General features: G+C 39.9%; 1 protein-coding gene across 2 annotated transcripts; it reads right to left on the reverse strand.

Moving 5' to 3' along the window:
- Nucleotides 1–454: 454 nt before the first annotated feature.
- Nucleotides 455–17,745, reverse strand: LOC122887512 (CTD small phosphatase-like protein). Of its 2 annotated transcripts, XM_044220806.1 has the most exons (8): nucleotides 16,734–17,745; nucleotides 9,288–9,445; nucleotides 9,101–9,133; nucleotides 6,425–6,526; nucleotides 5,482–5,538; nucleotides 4,911–5,003; nucleotides 4,137–4,322; nucleotides 455–3,799 (listed from the first exon to the last, which is right to left on the reverse strand). In XM_044220806.1, the coding sequence occupies exons 1-8, from the start codon at nucleotides 16,807–16,809 to the stop codon at nucleotides 3,674–3,676; spliced, it is 831 nt and encodes a 276-aa protein (XP_044076741.1). In that variant the 5' UTR covers nucleotides 16,810–17,745; the 3' UTR covers nucleotides 455–3,673. The 2 variants fall into 2 exon arrangements, with proteins under 2 accessions (XP_044076741.1, XP_044076742.1); XM_044220807.1 differs by lacking the exon at nucleotides 9,101–9,133.
- Nucleotides 17,746–17,862: the final 117 nt, after the last annotated feature.

Consider the following 17,862-nt stretch of genomic DNA (forward strand, 5'->3'; position numbering starts at 1 on the left):
TACTTAAAGCGGCTATGATCGATATTTTATATAAACAATGGATCGCATGACTTCCTGTATGTGAAAGGGATTAGTGACTATCCCATAAAGTAAGTCACCCACTCTGCAGCTCCTCTCAGCTCCTCTCAGCTCTATGGAGCTTTTTAGCCTCTTTCAGCTCATTGTTTTGATTTTACGACCCGCAGCTTTACTTTCGCTCATAGCGGCCGCTGTTTTCAGCATAAGAGCTCACGTAACATAAACGGTATGTCAGTTTTGTGTTTACAGCTTGTTCCGGCTGCCCTTAAGTGGCCGAAAAAATAATTTGATTAAAGATAGAGATTTAAGTTCAAATATTCGTCCACCTGCCAAGTGAGCTTGTTCTAAGACAACACGATCTCACTCCTGCCAACTCGTTCAGGCGAAATTAAAAACTGAGTTGGTTAGTTTGCTGACAGAAGACAAGCAACATTCCTCCATAAAAATGTGCTTTATTGAGACGTCTGGAAGGAAATTAATAGCAAAATAAATGAATATACTAACAGAACACATTGACATTCTCTCTCGTGACTTTTGGAGTTAACAGACCATATCAGGTACAGAGAGACGCACCAATCAATCAATCGCACCAAGCTGAAGTGATGATCTTTGGCCTTAATTCATGTACCATATCAGCCATTTGAATAAAAAAACAAAACAAAATAGACATGACAAAATTGTTTCAATAAAGCCTTTTATTATGGAAAGAAAGAGAAAAAAACTGATGTTCAGATGACAACACGCTGCCAACACTCAAAGTAAGCCAACAAGAACCGACAAGTGATTAAAAAAAAAAAAAAAAAAAAAAAGTGAATAACCTGACCAAAAAAAACAAACAAACAAAAAAAAAAAACCATAGTGACTTGAACTCAAGTGTTGTAGAACTTTGGTGTTAAAATCAATACAAAATGATTGAATGTGTGATTATGAGTGAGGTGATACAAAGAAAAACTAAGGAAGCACAAACAAAATGCCTGTGCACACACACACACACACACACACACACACACACACACCCTGATAGGAAAGACCAGACCTGACTTAGATTTCTTACCAAAGGCAAGAGAGAGGGACATTACAGATTTGAAAGGAAGAGGAGGGAAAAAGTTGGATACAATGGGTAATATGCAACTTTTCAAACCAAATACTGACAAAAGGTAGGTAGAAAAATATCACAATGATACAAACATTTTCAGAGAAAGGTAATCATTGAGAGGTTGAGAAGAGTCGACCAAACGCTTCTTAAAAAAGGACATTGCACTGAAACCATCATGAGCTGAACACTCACCATCACAAATGCTTATGCAAAAGAAAGAAAATATTTTAATAGGCCTGAAGGAGCAGCAGCCTTTCAACTTGAATAAAAAAAAAAAAAAGTTGGAAATTATGAAGTAGTGTAGGTCTTTTATATAACACCATGACCCATAAACAAAGCAATAAAGCAAATGAGGTTTGTTGGAGCGTACAATCCCTTGATGGCACCAGAGCTTTTTCATGCTTCATTTTATTGTTTCACAATGTTCATTCACCTGACCATATATGGTCTACATATATGGCCGAGCCATTTTCACACTCCATAAGAAAATACTACTGAGACGACGCTAAATGTGTATATGTAACCTCGGAATTAATGAAGAAACATTGCTTTGTGCCTCCACAGGCAGTAAGGCGTCAATGCCATGATGAGGTTCTTCAGTCCTTTTTGCAGTGCCCCAGTAGTGTTCCATTTAGAGCAGGCCCCTAACATTTGGAGGCTGTCTGGGTGGGCCAGGACTGAGCACCCATCTGTAGGTTTGGAAGGTGTCCTTTTTTACTTTCTTCCACAACAAAAGCTGATAACTATTGGCAATGTAGTTCACTATATGAGGTCGCTTGGCTGAAATAGACTCAACGACTAAATTATGTGTATGTCCAGTTTTTCAGATCAAATGAAAAATGAATGTCTGCAGGTTCTATCATGAAAACTAAAAGTCATTGCGATAACCAGGCTAGCCTCAACTAAACCTCCCCTGGCTAGCCGTGTCAAGTGCTCTAGACACCAAACCAAACACTTGGGATGGAAACCCCCCCAAAAAAGGTTATTGCCATGTTAGCTAATGTTGCAGCATTCGGTTTGCGTGGCTCCTCTCATACGTAGGCACTGAGGTGAAGAGCAGTTAAAAAGAGTCTGGGAAGGTAAACACCACACATCGTCTCCACTGGTTTTACACCAGAGCTGGACGAGCCCGGGCCATCACCGTATGTAAATCAGGGGAGAATGGTGTGATTTTAACACTGTCCAGACTCGATCCGACACTATCCTATATTCCCTAAAGACACTAACCTCATGAAAAAATAAAAACATGGCACTCGACCCCTTTACTGTAAGATCCCAGACCATTTGAAACAACAAAAAAGTGTTTGCAACTGTGTACAATTCCGGAGAAAAATCCTCCCCTAAGGGTGAAGCTGCACCACTTATGTGTACCACAAAAAAAAGACAAAAAAGTGGGCTAATAGCTAGCCATAAGATAAGCACGACATGACAAACAAGGACCTCATAACATTAAAAACATACAAATGTATTTGACAACTATTTGTCAAAAGAATAAAACCTATAATGCTATACTTACTACTAATGGTTTAAGTTATAGCTGAACCCCTGTTAAAGATATGACGCCTGTTAAAAAAGAATTTCCTTATTTGGCAAATAATAAAATGAGATAAGGGGGGTAATATGAGAGAGACAGAAAATAAATGGCACAATTTTATGTGAGCTTTCAGATCAAACTATCAAACGCAAAGAACTACTTTACTTGCAGGTGGGGCGTGAGGTTCACAATTGCAAACGTACTCCTTTGCCTAAAACAAATGAACTATTTCTACATATAATGAAAGCAGAAAGAAACAAAGTCACATCTATATAATGGCACAAGCATACTGGGGAAAAGAAAGAATATTTACCAGGACTTGATAATCAAAAAAAAAAAAAAAAAACTGAAGTAAAACGTTTATATCAAGATACTTCTGTGTCCACTTTAAAGCATATTGTGTGTGAAAAGACTGAAGTACTCTGGAAATATGCCATGTAGAAAATATCTCCCCATATAAACAACATTCACACAAGGCACTTCATTCAGTAAGAAAAGAGAATCACAGTCCTTTCTACTACCAGAAACTGCCTGCATAGCAACAATACGAGGACAAAATCTTTTCAGACTTTTGTGTGGTACCACAAAAGAAGTTTCAGAAAAAAAGTTGTTGTTTTTTTTTTTTTTGGTTTTAAAACAAGCACTTCACTGAATAGTAAATCTTTGTTGGTTTGAAAATAAAGACCAGAGTTCATTCCTCTTAGCATTTTGTCCCCAATAGTATCAACTTAGGACGCTCTGTACACTTTCTGGTGTGATTTTTGTGAAACACAGTGCTCCTGGGATATTTAGTGTTCTGTTTTGTTTTCTGATGGCACTCAGAAGGCAGCCAGTCGCCAGGAGATGAGAGCAGAGACGGGTTACATGAAGCTTTCCACAGTGAGACTCCAAGGCGTCCCCTTGGGGCAGAGACAAGAGGGGCGCGTGTGGGAGGATCTGCCTGAGTCTGAGAGATGTGGTTGTACAAAGGGGCAGAGATCGACAGAGGAGGATGGAGAGCACAGGCGGCGCTGTGGTGTGTCCTGCTACCTGCCTCTCAGATTCTGCAGGACTCCGTAAACCTCTTCTTCTTTGCTGAGTCCCTCAAAGAAAGGCAGCAGGTCCAGGAGCTCTGTGTCATTCATATCGTCAAACCAGGATTGGACTGGGACCTTGGGAGACAGGAAAACCTTTTAACCTAGCTTTTATTTAATATCACCAAGATTACCACCGAAACATGGGAACAGAACCCCAAACTTATTATTATTATTTTTAAAAAAAGGCGGCAGACCTCAAAGTAACTTGATATGCCTACATATTAAAAGTTAATACCAGCGTCTTCTTTGACTGCATTTTTGGGTAGATTTATGAAGTCATGTTAGGAAAAGTACAATACAGATATATTTAAGATAATGGCCTACATCAAGGTAACAACCAATGGGCAAGGCAAATTATATAACTGAAGTAGCGTCTGACTGTGACAATTTTATTAGCGGTTTAGGAACTCACAGCATTTTCTGGGTGGAAAATGTAAGAGGCGGGTGAATTGTCAACAATGATGACGTTGCTGAGCTCTCGTCCTAGCCGGCTGAGGTCTTTGACATAGTTCCCTCTGTGAAAAACGCAGGATTCTCTAAAGAGTCGCGCTCGAAACACGCCCCACGGGTCCAGCAGGTCTGCCACAGGGTCTGCATACTGTCCAAGCCGAACAAACACAGGGAAATGTTATGCTGCTATAAAAACAAATAGTAGACATATCCTGAATTTCACTGCTGTACAACTATGAAAAATGCACATGATTAATCAAATTGCATGTTGTGAAAACACATGTTGCGACGCAAATCTTTGTGGTCACATGCTTCAACTAGAGCGCTAGAACAGAACAACTTGCAAATGCTACACTGTTATTCCAAAAGGAAGCAAAGCAGGTGACCGACCATAGTTGTGTTTACCTGACAGGGAAGATGCCTCGGGAAATACTACTCTATGACACAACAAGCACCACTGACACCTAGCTTGTAAATCAGCACGAGGAACATTTGATACTACACAAACACCAGGCCCTTAACAGGGTTATTTCTGTCTCATTCATTAAACTTACCCATGCATTATTGGCTAAGATGCAAAAGACACAGATGGAGAGCGAAAGAGAGGAAGTGTGAAAATTCAGACAGCAAGAGCAGATGAAAAATACAGAGCAGAATAAGGAAATAGAAAATGTTGCTGTCACTGGCTTGTAACCAAAACACGTCAGAATAGAAATGTGTCCGGGCCTAAACGCACCTTGGCAAGACTGGCTGTAAAGAGCACACATTCAAATAGCTCTCCCATCTTTTGAAGAAACTCATCCACATGGGGTCGTTTCAGCACATACACCTGAAAGACACCACAGATTTTAGGCCAGGTTAGAGAAAAAACAACATACAACATGTAACACGCGTGTCAGACAAGCGCACGACTTAAAGTATGAGGAGTATGTAAGAGGAGCGCGTGATTTATGGCAGTATTAAGACAGTATGATGTCACCGACAAGAACACATTTGAGGATTGCTAAATAAAAATACCTATTTCTTGCATTATTAAAAATCTTCAGCTTGGTGACCGCCCTCTCTAAAAGACATCATTCTCACTCACAGTTTAGATGCCCTCCTCTCTTCGCCCAGCGGCTGCCACCCAGTGCAAGTAATCATGAATAGGCCAACCAGAATACACACAGCCTATCCTGGATTACTTGAACTGGATCACAGCCATTCTCTTCAGGATCTTCACATAGGAACAGAATGGAACTCTTGCCCCTAATAAAAAAAGGTATACTTCACTAAAAATGTCTTTTTATTGTGTGCGTGTACAATACCTGATGAACGGTACCATCGATCTCCACTGGAACAATAAAATCAGCATTGCTGATGGGCTGTGAGAAGAAACACAACAGCATATCCATGTCATTCCAACTGTGGGTGTAGTACCACAACTGATCAGCAGAGGTCCTGCTAGGAACACTAAAACTTTGCATTTCACAGGTTGTCATATCTCTTGCAGGAAGAAGAAAATAATCAGCCTCTTTTTTGCCAAAACAAGTCCCTCCACTTTGTCCTCCTTCTTTCTGCAACCTCTCTAGTAATCTAACTCAACAGACAACGAGGTGGCCGTCCTCTGACAGGAACTGGACAGAGAGAGGAAGAGTTGAGGTAAAAAAGGGAAGGCAGATAAACAGGAAGAGGAGCACAATGAGGTCTACACACATGATATTCTGGATTATAACAAAAACAGCCACAGTAGGTTACTACAACTGCTCTTCAGACTTTCCTATTACCATCCTACTTGTATTCGAAATGCACAATCAGGACTGGAATATTCCCATATTGCCCCTCTTCTTACTACAGCACATCCTCCACCACCTGCTCCTTCCTTGGCTTTGTTTACACAGTGATGTAATGGATTTAACTTACTGATTTAATTAGCTTTGACTTCCTGCATGTTATTGGCTCAGTTTTGGATATAAAAACAAAGATAACATCAGATATGCAATATGTATTACTCTCATTGCAAGGCATATACACAATATGCTTTACAATGATAGTCAGTGCTCAAGTAAAATGCACTTATGTTTTTAGGGTAGTGAAAGTTATTTTTTTTTTCTATTTACAAATTGCATTTTTTTTTTTTAAAGCAAAGATTTAGATGGTCAAGCCAACTGGTGGCTGTATCTTTCTAACACAGAAGTCCTTGACCGCTGACAATGGCAGAACTGTGCACATCAATAGTAAACCTCAATTTGAGCTTTAGCCTCTTCTTACCTTGAATGAGCTGTGGACAAGCGTTTCATCCAAGTCAATTACCACACACTTTTTGCCATAGTCAGATATTGTCATCTCTGGTAGGAGGTATTTGGCTGGTGGCTGGGGGGGAAGACAAGGCAGATAATATCAGATATATGGAGAGAGAGAGAGAGAGAGAGAGAGAGTATCAGAGAGAAAGACAGACAGAGAGAGAGAATGATAGAAGACATACTTTGCATTTATTAATGTGTAAGGCTGAGCAGAAAAGTCAACACCATGTTAAGAAGAGCATCTCCATGGGTGACAAAGCAGCTGAGATAGTCATGTCTGAAATTATGCATTTAATGGACCCATCGCTTTAAAATATCACCCTATGGGATTCTTCAACACCGAACATTCCCTTGCTACAGCCTCCTACTCAGAGAGTAATGCCATCTTAAATCCCCTCAGATTTTTTTCAAATCTGTGGAGATTCAACAAAACTTTTCATCACATTCTCACAGGCAAAAGCCATGCAGGCAAAGGCCATGCAAAGGTTAGCTGATGCTGTTGTAGAGCAGTCTTAGTTTCATTGAAATCATTTAAACTTAAACCTTATCAGTTTGAAAATGCGGAACACTGCTGTATTAAAAATCCATTCACGTTTGATGGATCTTAAGAGTTGACCTTCATACAGTCACTGATAGATGATTTGACCGGTATGTTGACCAGACCACCAGATCACATATAATTCCTTCCTTGAATGATGGGATGAATTAGTTTCAACTCTTAGTTGAGGAAGCAAACTTAAAGACTAGAAGCTACTGTGGAGCTTAACTCTCACTAATATTATTCAATTGCATGGATAAGTAGCACAATAAATGGATTTACTTCTGGCGTGAAAGCACCTGAGGCGATCAACAGAAACAGTTAGACAGTCAGTGTCACAGCAGGGCTGGAAGATACAAGAAATATACCCGATATAATCAAGCATCAATTAAGAAGCAATATGGTAGATGACCACATCGTCATATTCGAGTTATTGGTTGCGTATTTTAGTAATTTATTTCTGCATTAAAAGCAGGCGGTGTTTACATGCAGGAGCCTCGCTCTCCCTCTCCCACAGTCACAGACTCCCCAAACTAATTAACCATTGTTGTCCTGACTGACTAAACTTCAGTTCCAGACAAAGGTAGCAGTGGATCAATCACATGGAGGTGGTTCAGTTTCTGGTGGGCAGATGTCGAACAAACCACTATCCTCTACAAAATATACCACAAAACGATTGCTACTGAAGCCAGCAGTAGCCTACCAAAAATCTATCCCTTCACCTAAAACAGCCCCCAGTGCAGAATGAAGAATGCATAAAGCTATATAAAATATAATAATTTACAAGTGCCACAAGATGACAGCAGCTACATTTAAAGTTTATGGGATCGAAGTTCTCTGTTGCTACGACGGATTTCCATCTATCAGATTCCAGAGAGGCCATGTATGAGCGTAGATCCGAAGGGAAAAAACTTAGGGGACTTAGGAATCTACAGATGACTGGTAGCTGATTTGTATAGACATACAATCTACTATGATGTAGGCTACCACGTGATCAAATAAAGCGCGTCATTATCAATGATCTTACCACACTTGCGTGCTGCAGATTTACCGCCTTTTTCGAGAGTGTGTGTGTGTGTGTGTGTGTGTGTGTGTGTGTGTGTGTGTGTGAGAGACAGAGAGAATGGGTGTGGCTCTGACAGTTGTAAACTCACAGTGTCCCGGAAATCAATATTTTAATGCTTCAGAAAAGATGAATCACTGTCAGGTCAACAAAGATTTGGTATGTAGGTAAAGCTTATTATTGTGTCTTTTATTATTTTATTTCTACAAAAGTGTTTTTGGAGTGGCCTCATCAAAATCCTGTTCCTAGTTGAAATGATTGAAGCGGTTGAAGTGGTTCATGCTCAAAAACCTTCTAGTCTCTGAATGATGTCAAATACCAAATAATAGGTGCTATTTGTTTTCAGTTATCACTCCTAAAGCAAATACAACAAGCTATTAAATCTATATAAGTGTGCAATTTATTTACATAGATATTTGATCACTTTTCTGGAAATGATTAAAATAATATAAAAAAAATGCATTGTTGGTATTAACAGCATAATGCAGTAACTTTAACATAGCAAAACGGGAGCAGATCAGAAAACAACGAGGCTTCATACTAAAACATGATACACAATATACTATCAAACAGAGGAAATTAGAAATAAAGACCTATATCTAAGCCTGCTTAAAAATAAAGTCCTGGTATCCTCTGGCAGGTGAGAGAAATAAAGGCCTTGGCCACTATCTGAGAATTTATGGTATGTTATTTTGGAGAAAATGGGAAAATATCGAGATATATATTGCATATCACGTCACAGCCTAAAAATATTGAGATATTATTTATAAGCTATATTGCCCAGCCCTATGTCACAGTATTTCTGAAAGCATACAAACCACCAAGTGCCACTCATGCAGATCAGGCACTGAGGTACCATTTAAACCCGTAGGTGCACATACACCTTCCACACAGCCAGTGCTACGATCAGCTGAAAATTAACCGCAGTACGGTAGCAGAGCAAAAGCTTTCTGAGGAGAACTGGAGCCCACACAGACAGGACGTGCCAGCAGCAGCCCACTCAGCCTGCATGCAAAGGAAAAGGAAAAATATGCAATACATACACTAGGGACAGGGATGACCTCGACCTGGTCACACTACAACACGAGAGAGATAGACACACACATACAAAAACAGTGTGAGGGGTAGGAAGGAGAACAAAAAAAAAAAAAAAGACAAAAAGGGGTCCGCCAAGATAAAGAAAAAAAACCCCAAAACAAATAGCATGTGTTCAGTAGAGCATTAGCTCACCTTGGGAGGCGATCCATTCTCCTCAACAGGTGGAGGCAGGGAGCTGGTGTTGGAGTTGGTGGCTGGCGGCTCCACATTGTAGTTGCGGAAGCAGCAGAAGAATGTGCTGAAGATGCTCCGGCTCCTCTGCTTCTTTAGGCTGCTGTTCGACTGGGACACTGTCAAAACAACAGTAAGGGGTGGGAGAGCGGAGGGTGAATAAGTGGATATGCAAATCGATGTTCTGTCATAAAAATGGAGCAAGCTGAAGCTGGGAAGCATTTACGTTTGGTTATTTGCATGCTGAGCCATGGATGCTGCTGGAATAACTGGGAACAAACTGTTGTTTGTATGTTCACTACAATTCTCCTAAGTGACCAGAGTGGTGTGAGCTACACTGAATCACAACAATAGGTGAGACCTTGGCAGTGTGATTAAATGGCATTAGTGTTGGTTTCGTTGACCTGGCAGAACCACTGATCAGAAAATAACTTGGCTGGCCGGATGACTTCATCAGTCACACATAGTGACAGTTCAGAGCATGCTCTGCTCTGATTGCAAAATCGCCTCTCATTCCAGGACTACAGAGAAGGGCCTAAATCAGACACTGAGCTTTTATTAATAGTGACAAGTTGGAAGCTACACGCTCCTCCCTCCTCCTTTTTACCCTGCCGTAGATCCCGCCACCTGATTGGCTTAGGAGTCTCCATTTTGAAAGCTTGCTTACGTTTCCCTCCCATGTTTCAGCTGGCAGGTGAGTGACTGAAGCAGCCTGGACATGCACAAGAGAGGAGGGGAGGGAGGAGGTGGGAGGCCCTCAGACCCTGCAGAGCCTATACAAGGCCGCATTCCTCTCTACCCAGTAGTCCCCACTGCTCACCCCTCGGCTCACACAACCAGAATGCTTTTGCAACTGAAGACCAGCGAAGAGCAAATAGCATTATGTCATGTCTTTTGGCATCTTGATATTGTGCCACTTTGTGCTCCTGACCTTAAACAAATACCCACCAGACATTTGTCATAAGAAACACGGTGCATTAAGAAAATACATCAAATGACTTGTCTGAAAAACAAGCTAGTACTAATAAGAACAACAAACTTTAGGCAACCATTATAAATACCAGAACTATTTTTACATCAATCCAGCTTTGTCAAGTGTTTTTCCAACAAAAAACAGTCCTCCATACCATAGTATCTTGAGGCCACAAAAGCAGCCAGAGCCTCATCTCATGTCATGAAAGGGCATAATGTGGAGTTACCACACTATTGTTTTAAGAATATTACTTCAATTCTATATTCCACCGCTAAAAATACTCATGGAGGAAAGGTATCAAGACACTGACAGAGTAACAGGATGTCACGGCTACATGAAACACTTTCTGCCTTCCGCAATCTTTGTCATTTCCCTCTATCACTGGCTTCCAGTCACATTAATTACTGCCTTTCAAGCTAGGGCACGCTGTGCTGGATATTCAGACTATATTTTATCAGTGACACGAGCTCCTTCACCCCAAAACAAGTTAAATACAATATGAATCCGTCAACAAGAAAAAAACATTAAAACATTCAGAGACTATTTTAAGTAAATTAAAACCTAAAACACATGGAACTGCTCAGTCAAGCAGTGATAATGGAGTAGTATGTCTGAAACTGTATCTGACAATATTTTTTGTTATGTTATAGTTCATTTTATTACAATATTTAACAAAACTATCATGCATTACTTATGTGTAGAAAAGCTGGATTAATTAAGTTTTTTTTTATAGGTATATTTATCTGTTGACAATTTTTGTAATCTCTGACTCTGACACATGGATACATGACAAATTAACAGCTTTGTTGGTGAACAGAGTGAAACCAGGTTCATGAAGAGACAGGCCATGCCCATCACTTTTGTAAATGTAAGTAATGTAAGCAAAAGAAATCCCACAGGAAAATGCTATCCCATCTTCTTAGTGTCCAAAACAAAAAGAGGCATACTGCAAGTGCGGAGAAGAGGAATGAAACAGGATGCATAAGAAATTCCTGCCCAATGTTTCCAGAGTATAAAGGCCACCATCAGACCCAATCCACTGGAAAATACCAAACTTTTACACAACACTGCAACAACCACCAAATACTAAACTAATAAACTGATTTAGAGATTTGTTTGGAGATATCACCAGAACATTAAATTATATATTTTTTTCCGAAATAACTCTAAAGGAAAATTTACCAAATTGTTCTCTATCTAAAAAAAAAAAACCTAATCAGGACCACACGACTTCCTTCATTAAAATGGACGTTGTCTCGCCTTTTCAGCTCTGTATTACTGTAAAACTGGGACAGTAAAGCAGTTGTCAAATTCCTGTGACTCATCAATACAACCGGCCGATTCCTGCACAAAGACCCTCAGAAAACACCCAGGACTAGTGAGTCATGCACAGAGCAGAACTGGGCCTCAAATACACATCGCTCACCTGGGGTGGATGGAGGCCGAGGTTAATAGTTCACTAAGGAGAGGGTAAACTGTGTTTAATTAATGAAGTTACAAGTCAAGTTCAGTTCCTTTATTTACATATTTCCCACCACACATTCCAAGGTTTCATTACCAAAAAACATTAACTATTTATTGGACACAGCAATATATTCTCTGTGCCGTTCCTGTTGGTCTTATGCCTTTCAGGTACAACATCCAACACTAGGCTGTCCACATACAAACACACAATGAATCATATATCAGTAGGTGGGACAACAACTACCAGTCAAGGTCTGACCAAGAAAAGCTCTCTCTCTCTAGCTGAGGAGTGTATGTTGTGTCCTAGACTCATGGATGGGGGTTTGTGATTGTTGACATCATATAGCTTTGGCTAAGGGTTAGTGCAGCACAGTGAGAAGCTTAATCACTCCCACACTACATGCTTTAGGTAGTGCTCTGCAATCTTAACACTTTGTATTTGGTCTACTGTAGGTGGTGCACTGATTTTATCGAAATAATACTACAAATCTCTCAGTGGACACACATGTATATACAGTGTGTCAATAGTAAATACGCTAATCTATCAGAGTCTAGTGCCTTTACTCCTTTAATGTACAGAAAAAATGTAACTCAATCTGAAAATGATGGAGTGAAGCCTCCCAACGACATTCAACATGCATATCTGCATACTAATAAAAAGGTGTGTGTGAAGAAGTGGAGACAAACGATTTAGACTCTGTTCTAAGAGTGTTTATCGATAGTTTGAAAAAAGTTTAATTTTAAAAAGTCATACGTAAAGCAGAATACAATAATCTACTGACTATGGGGCAAAGGCAGCAATGCAAGCAACCACTTTTATCACCTCAAAATGCAACATGTTCACAAGTTTGAGGAATGTTTGTGAACGCACTCTGGTGACAACACAAGCAGCTATGAGAGTCGACCTCAGCTCTGCAGTGTGATACGCTCTTAACTTCCACCATGAATGGATCTCTGCCTCAACAATGTAAAGTTACAATAACTTTAAAAAGGCACAATATATAATCCAAATCTAAGCAAAATTGGAACCTGCTATTGTTCTCAAATTGACATGTATTTTGATTCACTTACTAACCATACAGCAACTAAAACTTGCAACAACAGCCCCATTAATTAAAGTTATTAATTCCAAATTGGAAGATTAATGGAAAACAATATGCAAAAAGAAATGTATTTTTAATTAGGTTATAGATTGAAAGTAACTGATCTATTCTTCCATCCATTCATTCATTTCTATACTTGCTTATCCTGCGCAGCAGCCAGGAAGCTATCCCAGCACACACTGTGCAAGAGGCAAACCATACCTTTGACATGTCGGCAGTCACACAGGTCTGACACAGACAGACAACCCTTCACACTCACGTTCACATGTATGGCCACTTTAATGTAACCAATTTACTTAACCTGCATGTATCTGGACTGTGGGAGGAAACCACATATGCACGAGGTGAACATGCAAACTCCACATGGAAGGCCACAACTGACCCGTGGATTCAAACTCAGGATCTTCTTGCTGTGATATGACTGTGCTAACCACTGATGTCGCCGGGCCACCCTGTTTGTCATAATCAAATGCAACAAGCCTTTTAATAATAAAAACATGTCATGTATATTGCTCTAGCGATATTTTTTATCTCATCTTGAGTTAAAAAAAACGACATGTTCTTTTTTATAATTTCCGAGGGGAATGAAAAACTCAACATACCGCATTATGTAGCATTCATCTGATTTACCTGTGCTGGGAGGATCTTAACATAACTTCACAGTACATCCAGTTTTTTTGCAGTTAAGTTGACGTTCCACTGAACCTGTGCTCATTTTGACAGAGTAATCCATGTTGAACATAGTTGGCAGCTGCAGAGTTTTCAACTGCAAGTCAAACTCTTGAAATAAGTCTTATAAAAAGGTCAAAACATTACTATAATAAAAATAAAAACAACAACAACAACAACAACAACAGGGAACCCCAGGAAAAAAATAGTCTAATATAGTTGAAATTTGACAGAACCTCTCTGCTGAAATTACAGAGACAACCATTGAACAACTGCAGTGCTCAATGCATACCACCCACACGTAAATCAATCTTCAGAAACGTCTTGGATTCCACATCTATAAAGGAGGGTGAAGGGATCATGTAAGAGCCACCCATTCATCTCACAAATGCATTACGGTCCTGGGGCAAAAATCTGAGTGGAGTGACTATTTTAAATAGTTGAAACACCCCTTCATCAAGACCCTCCAAAATCCCAACAAGACAAAAAGACCCACTAAGACCACAGCCCTTCTTCTTTTCGTCTTCTTCTTTTAAAAAAACAAGATGTTTTTTGTATGACTGAGAGAATGAAAAAAAAAAAGAAGATCATTGTCATCTTTGCAAGTGGTTATACTTGGCCTCGAGGTCAGTAGTGCTCTGGCCAACAGGGCAGCAAGTCTATATTTAGGCCGCTGCTTGGCAGCCGAACCAGTGTGAAAGGCAGGCACATGTAGTAAGACAGTCAGTAGAGGAACACTGAGAGCAAAGGTGGTCAATTTTTGTCCAGACAGTTTGGAGTCTGTTGGAGTCAATGGAAGAATACCTGTCAAATTCCTCTAGGACAGCTGCTGGGATGTGCTACATGTAAAGTGATTTACAATAGATAATGGACAGTCAAACCATTGGCTCACTGTATAATAAACTCAGGGAATAAAGCTAAGAAATGTGCTGTATACTAAAAAAATATTCTACCTGTTAAATACAAAAACAAACAAACCCAAAAACTTTCTGGATCTTTTTAAATTCCTGTTCAGAACACAGCTGATGACTATGCCACTCAAAACTTGCTGTTTTCAAAATGTCCAGAACAAATGGAAGAAAGGACATGGCCATACTATTCCTATAATGGTGGTAATATTTGACTTAGCCCCAGGGGAACAATTCCGTGTGACTCATTCTTAAGAGAAAATGTAAGAGGCAGGAAACAAACAGCAACATCACTGCTCTACTTTGTCCTCTAACTCAGGCTAACATCAGGTGTGATTTTCATGCAGCAACTTAACGCACAACAGTGAATTCCCACTGTGTGAGTAGTGCTACTTAAACTCCTCTGTTGATAAACAATCATACTAAATGCTACCAGAATGCAGGTATACCATGACTTGACAACAAGGCCTATTGTCTGTGATCAAATCCTGAGCTCAAGAGAACAATACAAATATTTCACTACCCACTTACTTACAAAATAAAACTATCCATTAAAACTGTTGATTTTTCAATTAATCATGTAGTCTATAAATAAAGACAAATCCACATCACAGGCCCAAAATGATGCCTTACATTTGCTTACATTCTCTGACCAACAGCCAAAAGACCAAAGGAACATTTTCAATTTACAAAGAAACAAAAGGAACGCAAAAAACATCTGCTTGTATGAAACCACAGCCCACACTGCCTTATATTTTTACTGGAACAGTTACCTAAACCATTCATTTAATTTTAACTATTAGCAGATGAATTTTCCTATCAACTAACCACTTAATTGACTAATCATTTCAGCACTACTCATACCCAGTGACCCTAAATGACGTCACACAACACAGCCTCCAAGCACCAAGTTATGGCTTATAAAATGCAATCAAGCCCTTAAAAATACCTTCTGATATCTTTCAAGCAGAACAACTGTATCTTGATTATATTTTTACTGAGACATAACCTCAAGCTGTTAGTAAAGTGTGCGTCATTACAGTAGAATCTGCATATTTTTACTGCCATACATTCATATTGCATGGGTCAAATCCCAACCTGTAATGATATTCTCCCATAACTCCCACATACCTGCAATTATAATCTTACATGACGCAACCATATGTTCAAGTCATATAGAATCCATAGTAGTTACTGAGGGATACCTTTGTACCCTCAGAGGAGAATGCATTGTTGTGCTTGAAAGATTTAAGTTCTCACATTACTAATGGTCTCACAAGGGAGGCTTGAGATGTGATACTGATACATGTCCCATGGGCCTGGGTGACCCGGAAAGTGTCAGTGTAGCCTCAGGAATGGGAATGAGCAGCTATGGTCTTGAAGGAGAGATTTGACCTGGACTGCAGATCATGCTAAGGAGTGAGCAGAGAAATTAATAAAGAGCATAAATAAAGAGCAATGACAGATGCGAAAATGAAGGCATGAGAAACCATTTTGACCCTGAGATCCCCATATATGTGGATGATTTTTCACTGAAAATCAAAATAATTATTGAACATAAGAATCAATTTTTACTTAAGATAAAAATGAGAAAACACCAACTGGTAGTGAATTTCACTGGATAATACATAACACAGTAAATACATAAGATAATCTTCATCGGACACAATATTTTACATCCAACATTACTGACGGCAGATAGTTCTCCTCTCTCCTCATGCTTGCTTCGTCCCAAAAATCTTTTTGCTACCCCACAGACCAAACCACCATGAACTTTTTAGCTTCTTGTGGTCGTTATTCATATAACGACAGTGAATCACCTATCAGATCATTTAGTCCAGCTATGTAACCAAAACACAAAAAGAAAAAAGTGTAAAATACAGATATTTAGAAGCCAAGACTTGCCATCATTGGGCTTAACTAGGTGTTGACAACTACTGGTTCACAACAAATTTGTTAACGTTAATTCGGATAACGTTAATGGGATAAAACCACACGTCTTGACACTAGAGCGCACTTCATACTGGACGTGCAGCAGGCAAACGTTAAGCTAGTAACTTATTTGGGACAAGGCCCCTCTGATAAACTTGTTGCTTACTAAGAACATGTTAACTAACGTTAATTATGTTTCCAGGTTTTTATGACCATCACAAACGGGCAACCAGTGTCTTCAACTAACGATACTATACTAGAGCAGCTAGCAAGCGCGAGCTAAAAGCTAAAGTCAGTCGAAAAAAGTAGTAGTAGCCAGCTAGCGTTAGTTCTCTATCGTTAATTGACTTTTCCTTACCTTTCTCCTGGTTAAAGGATATGATTTCCTCCTCCTTCGGGTTGGAAACTTGGGTTATTATGGACATGTGGTCCATTTAGACGGGTGGATATTCCTGTTTTGTTTCCCACAATGTTATTCGTACTAGCGCGCTTGCTTCGTTTGCTAGCTACTGTTAGCTTGCTGTTTAAGATGAGGATGACCAGCCAGCCCACAAAGCCAGGCAACCGTACGAGGCGAAGTGTTGTGACAGTGGTGGTAGCCAGCCAGCTAGCACGGTGGTGAATGGAAGCCAGTGAATGGCTGTCATTTATGGCTCTCCGCAAAATATCATTGCTGCAAACAAGTATTTTTGTGGGCAACACCGACAGCGTGTGTGTCTAAAAAAACAACAACAAGCGACGTTGAATTGCTAACTAGCTGAAGTTAGCAAGTAGCTTGGATTAGCGAGTTAGCTGTGAAGCTCCGATCATCCAAAATGTGAGGCCGAGTCTGGAACAACGTTAAAAACACGAGGAAGCCCGTCGGATGATTGTTCTTGTCCAAAAACATGTATCAAACGCAAGTTGCTCAACGTTAAAGTTAGCTAACACATTTAGGCGAAACGTTCATATCTACTGGCCCTACATTCCCTGTGCAACATGGAGGCTTTATGTATTTTGAGTTGCATCTGAAGCGGGGGCACGAGAAGTGGGAGGGGGCGGTTTGTTTCTGTGATGGATTCTCGCAGGCAGGCAGTGCAAACTCAGCCGCACTACATTGCTCAACCCATGAAGATGTCTGGACGCGGCTTTCTCAAGCTTTCTTTCCTCTGTAATTACTGTTGGTCTAACGCAACAAATTATAGCTCTATATTATTAACATAAAAAGAATACATTCAAACATAGGCTAACTTTGCTATGGACCATCTTGTGAGTCTGAAATAAAGTTTGTATTGAATTTTAACTGAATATAGCAAACCCCAGCCATAGCTTTAACATGCACCAGGGCAAACAACAGCCCGTACAACAATACAAATAGTTGACGTTAATTCAAACCCCTCGGTGCTTGTTTTTTCCCCGTGTGTGGCTAATTTTAACAGGTCAAGAGCGCCACCTAGTGTTTAAATTAGGAAAATGCTCCAAGGATAACCTGCATTCATAATGATAAA

The sequence above is a fragment of the Siniperca chuatsi genome, linkage group LG13 (assembly GCF_020085105.1).
Source record: "Siniperca chuatsi isolate FFG_IHB_CAS linkage group LG13, ASM2008510v1, whole genome shotgun sequence".
NCBI lineage: Eukaryota > Metazoa > Chordata > Actinopteri > Centrarchiformes > Sinipercidae > Siniperca > Siniperca chuatsi.